The sequence below is a fragment of the Neomonachus schauinslandi genome, chromosome 2 (genome assembly GCF_002201575.2).
Source record: "Neomonachus schauinslandi chromosome 2, ASM220157v2, whole genome shotgun sequence".
In the NCBI taxonomy this organism is placed as follows: domain Eukaryota; kingdom Metazoa; phylum Chordata; class Mammalia; order Carnivora; family Phocidae; genus Neomonachus; species Neomonachus schauinslandi.
This window is the reverse complement of record NC_058404.1, coordinates 41,858,441-41,863,587: the sequence shown is the minus strand read 5'-3', so window position 1 is coordinate 41,863,587 and position 5,147 is coordinate 41,858,441. Positions and strand designations below refer to the sequence as shown.

At 53.9% G+C, this 5,147-nt stretch overlaps 1 protein-coding gene across 1 annotated transcript in view; it reads left to right on the top strand.

Moving 5' to 3' along the window:
• LZTS1 (leucine zipper tumor suppressor 1) overlaps window positions 1-4,622 on the top strand; it is a 5,963-nt gene extending 1,341 nt beyond the window's left edge. The window contains exons 2-3 of the mRNA XM_021698941.2: window positions 439-1,242; window positions 3,810-4,622. Coding sequence (XP_021554616.1) covers window positions 439-1,242; window positions 3,810-4,481 — 1,476 coding nt within the window. The 3' untranslated portion in view covers window positions 4,482-4,622. The remainder of the gene's footprint in view (window positions 1-438; window positions 1,243-3,809) is intronic.
• The last annotated feature ends 525 nt before the right edge of the window (window positions 4,623-5,147 follow it).

Genomic DNA, 5,147 nt, shown 5'->3' with positions numbered 1-5,147 from the left:
CCTCTACTGGAAGGGGCAGTGAAGGTGAAGAAGGGATTGACCTCTACAAGGGCACCATGCTCGTCCAGCCTAATTGCTTTACCCTCTACCACCCAGAGACCCAGAGCCAGAGCCCTGGCCCAGGGGTCTCAGCCAGAGAACCTAAAAATGCTGTTTGTCATCTCAGGAGGGTGGGGACAAGCTTATGACAGGTTGGTAGTTTATAAAACAAAATGCCTGAGTCATCCTTTAGGATGGCCATCCCTAGACACAAAGGAATTTCTCCTTCCTGAGAGACACTCACCATATTCAGCTGCTTCATAGCCACAGGCAAGGTTGCCTGTGGCTATGACCAAGAAGGATGCTGTGTGGCTGGTACACATACCCAGGCAAGGGAGGGAAGGGTGCGAGGGGAGCTGAAGGAAGACATGGGATGGATACGGTTGTTTTCCTCACCAGGGCTCAGAGAAGGGTGCAGCGAGGCCCACAGCGTTCAAGCCGGTGCTGCCGCGGTCAGGAGCCATCCTCCACTCGTCCCCTGAGAGCTCCAGCCACCAGCTGCACCCTGCCCCTCCAGACAGGCCCAAGGAACAGGAGCCAAAGCCCAGCCTGTGCTCTGGAGCGCTGTCTGACTCCGGCCGGAACTCCATGTCCAGCCTGCCCACACACAGCACCAGCAGCAGCTACCAGTTGGACCCGCTGGTTATGCCAGTGGGGCCCACCAGCCGTTTTGGGGGCTCAGCCCACAACATTACCCAGGGCATCATCCTCCAGGACAGCAACATGATGAGCTTGAAGGCTCTGTCTTTCTCTGATGGCGGTAGCAAGCTGGCCCACCCAAGCCAGGTGGACAAGGGTTCCTCATGTGTGCATTGCCCCATCTCCACAGACGAGTGCACCATCCAGGAGCTTGAGCAGAAGCTGCTGGGGAGAGAAGGAGAGCTGCAAAAGCTGCAGCGCAGCCTGGAGGAGAAGGAGCTGCCCTCCAGCCAGGCCTCCGAAGAGCGGCAGTGGCGCTGCAAGGAGGGGCGGGAGGGCCTGGAGCCGAAGGGCAGCAGCAAGCCGAAGCAAGCCTCCCAGAAGAGCCAGCGCACGCAGCAGGGGCTGCACCTCCAGGTGCTCCAGCTCCAGCAGGAGAAGCGGCAGCTCCGGCAGGAACTTGAGAGCCTCATGAAGGAGCAGGACCTGCTGGAGACCAAGCTTAGGTCCTATGAGAAGGAGAAGACCAGCTTCGCCCCCGCGCTGGAAGAGACCCAGTGGGAGGTGAGGCTTTACCGTGTGGGCTGCGGGGGGTGGGGGTGGGGGGTCAGGTGTCTGATGCCAGTCCCCGTTTCTCCAGGTCCTAGCCCATGGTGTGTGAACACAAATTGCCTAAGCAGAGTGAGCCAAAGTGCCAGCCTTGGGACCCAAAGAAGGGGCTATGATTTGTGTGAGTTTCCTACTCTCTGCTACCCCAGGGCCTCATGGCCTCCAGAACTGAATTTACTAACTGAGTCACTGACTGAGAAGCTGGAACCAGGAGCACGGAGGCCTCACTGGGCAGTCCGAGGGCCGACCCACTTCCTCTTGCGGGAGGCTCAAAGGAAGCACAAGCCATTCCTGAGCCTGAGTTCACACTGGTTCAAGAGACCACAAGAGAGCAGAGACCTTGTTACTTTTGAGAGAAGGTACCGCACCCACCAGGAAGAGTGACCTCACTTGGGGCAGGTATCACTGACAGAATGGCTCATTCCTCACCGAAGTGCAAGTGGGGCTTTGTTTGGTGGGCTGCAATGGAAACATGAGCAAGAGAAGGGCACACAGCACCTAGAAACGAGGCATCTGGACCTGGCTTTGCTGGAGAGCCTGCTTAGCTTCCACATCCTGCTCTCCAGAAGGTAGCTTTCCTCACCTGAAGGGCCTCTCAAGGTGGTACAGGGGGCGGGGGGAGCTGGTAGGGGTGTGGGCCTGGTGGCTCTGGCATTCTCCCCAAAGACTCCTACCCTGGAAAGGAACTGAGGAGGCAATGTGTCTGGTCAGACCAGCGCCACCTGCAGGTGCTGGTGACACATTCTCAGCAGCACAGCTTCCTATATGCCCTGCAGCTTTCTGTACGTACTCTGGAAATTGGAATGACAAGTGTTATCAGGAGTAGAGGAAAAGGATCCTTTCTATGGCAGAGATGAACAGGGGGACTGGACAGGTGAGAAGGAAAAGTCGCTTGTGTTTGCCAGGTCTCCCAAAGAGGAAAGGATGCTGACCGTGGGAGCAGTGCCTGTCCGCTTTCCCATTGATGTTGGCAAAGCAGACCCCACCCTAGCCATTGTTTTTCAGCCAGGGCTCAGGACACATTGGGGCAACTCAGAGATACAAGCTAGTCCTGGCGCTAGGCATCCATCCTTATTTGCCCAACCCCCAACTACGCTGGGCATTGCCGTGACCTCATTCCCAGATTGTCCAGTCAGGCTGTACAGCAAAACAATAAAAAAATAAATATTTAAAATAACACGTAAATATATTACAAACATATTTAGAATGATAATAATTTATCAAGTGTTTATTAAGTGCCAAGCCCTAGGTTCTCCCATTTTATCCTTATAATAACCCTATGAAGTAGGTACTGTTACTAATCCTTAATTTAGTTAAGGAAACTGAGGCACAGAGAGGTTATAGTAGCAAGTTAAATGACTTGCCCACGGTGGGTCACCACATAATAGGTATCAGAGCCAGGATTTGATCTCAACACTTTGGCTCCAGAGTTCACGTTTTTAAACACTACTCCATAGTACCACAACACCAACGTAGTATATCGCCAGGACCAGCCAATCATATCATATCATATATGATCCAGCCGGGACTCAAAGGCACGCCCATGGCCCAACCATGACTCTATGTTGCTCCCTCCATGAAACAAATACAGGCTTGGTCTTAGAAAGGCATCCTTGGTCCCACACAAGCATTGTGGGTAGAGCTCTGCATTGCTTCATAAGTGGCTCATGAGCACAAGGGGTTGGGGGTTACTACTGTGAGTGAAGTGAGGAGAAATTAAGGTGGCTTCTGGTCTTGATCCAAGAATCCATTCTATAGAGGCCCAGGCCCTGACCTTCATTCTGTCCAGCTTTCCCACAGGCCGGCAGGAGAAAAGTCATTCTTGTGACACAGCCGGCCAGACTGGTCTTGATCTTCTTTTGAGCCACCTGTGACCCCAAATGACCAAGACCCCGGAGACCCGTGGATCTGAATCAGTGCCTTTGGTTTTGTCTGCTGCTCTTGGCCAACTTTTGAAAAGAAATAAGAATAGAAAGGGTGGAGGGGCGGGGCAGGGGGAGAACATAGTAGCTCTCCGTGTGGCAGATCTGAATTTGACACTCTGAGCCAGGTGTGTTGCTTGTCATTGGAGTGCAGCGGTTAATGATTGAAGACAGTCTTTATCCCAGTAGGGAGAGAGGGGAGCTGGGTGTGCACAGGGGTGAGGTCAGAGGATATGGGCACAAACATGAATGATAGAAGTTTGGCAGACACAGAAATCAATATCATTGATTGTTAAGTGTGGATGATGGAGCTATGGGTAGTGGTCACTGATTTACACATAGCCGTGGGTTTGGGTACAGATTGAGATTTAGACTCTGATTTGGGATTGAGGCAGGCATGTGGACGGACCAAGTCAGGCTACAGAATGAAAGGAAGCTCAGAGAGGGGCTCGGCCTTCATGGGTCACCCAGACCGTCATGCTCCTGAGATACCGTGTCAGGACCAGCCTAATTCTTTAGGCACTTAAGATGTTACTTGCCCCGGGTAAGGACCTCTTACATCTTAGCACTTTCTCTTCTCCCCCACCCAACCCTTGGCAGGTGTGCCAGAAGTCAGGTGAAATCTCTCTCCTGAAGCAGCAGCTGAAGGAGTCCCAGACAGAGATCAATGCCAAGGCTAGTGAGATCCTCAGTCTGAAGGCGCAGCTGAAGGACACACGGGGCAAACTGGAAGGCATGGAGCTGAAGACTCAAGATTTGGAGAGCGCTTTGCGCACCAAGGGCCTAGAGCTAGAGGTCTGTGAGAATGAGCTACAGCGCAAGAAAAATGAGTCTGAGCTTCTCCGAGAGAAGGTGAACCTGCTGGAGCAGGAGCTGCTGGAGCTGCGGGCCCAGGCTGCCCTGCAACGGGATGCTGTGTCTCTGGGGCCAGGACTGGGGCCTGGGCCAGGGACTACTTTCTCTGAGGACATCCCCGCCCTGCAGCGGGAGTTGGAGCGGCTGCGTGCAGAGCTGAAGGAGGAGCGGCAAGGCCACGACCAGATGTCGTCAGGCTTCCAGCATGAGCGGCTGGTGTGGAAGGAGGAGAAAGAGAAGGTGATCCAGTACCAGAAGCAGTTACAGCAGAGCTATCTAGCCATGTACCAGCGGAACCAGCGCCTGGAGAAGGCTCTGCAGCAACTGGCCCGTGGGGACAGTGCAGGGGAGCCCTTTGAAATTGACCTTGAAGGGGCCGACATCCCCTATGAGGACATCATAGCCACTGAGATCTGAGGGGCCTACCGGGAGAGGGAGAGCCAGGGATCTGGCATCGGGAGGCAGGGGTACAGAGCCTGTCACAGAGGGCTCCTGTCCCCACTCCCCTGCTCAGTAACTCAGGCCTCTGTGAGAGGCCTTCTCCAAGGCACAGACTGGGATTCTCCAGGGGAGGGGGGGGAGGAAGGACTGCTACATAACCTTTGCAGCCCTTGCCCACATTCCAGCATTTACCATCCCTGCAGCCCAGCAGACCTCTAGCTTTCCAAAGAGATGGGTTCAGGGATCTCCATCATTTGGTTAAGAGATCTCTAAACCTTGCCTTTTGTTCAAAAATACTTAGACCCTCTCCCAGGGATGGTGGTAACTGCTGTATTGGCCGATGGCCACCCCAGGACAGAAGCTCCCTTTTGCCTCTTCGCACAACTGCTTTTTTTGCCCCTGGACACATTGGGATGGCTTGAGAGTAGAAAGAAGCCATCTGTGATCATAAACCTTAGAACCTGACCCGGTCATAACCTGAGCTGTTTTTCTCTGGCCTCAGAGTTGTAGGGGTTGGATTTTGGTATGGAGAACCTGGCTTAGCAACATCACAGCTGTCCCAATCCTAGAAAGCCACAAAAAGGAGGGGAAATCTGGGGCAGCCCAGGAATGTCTAGACTCAGCAAAGCCCAGAGGGGGTCA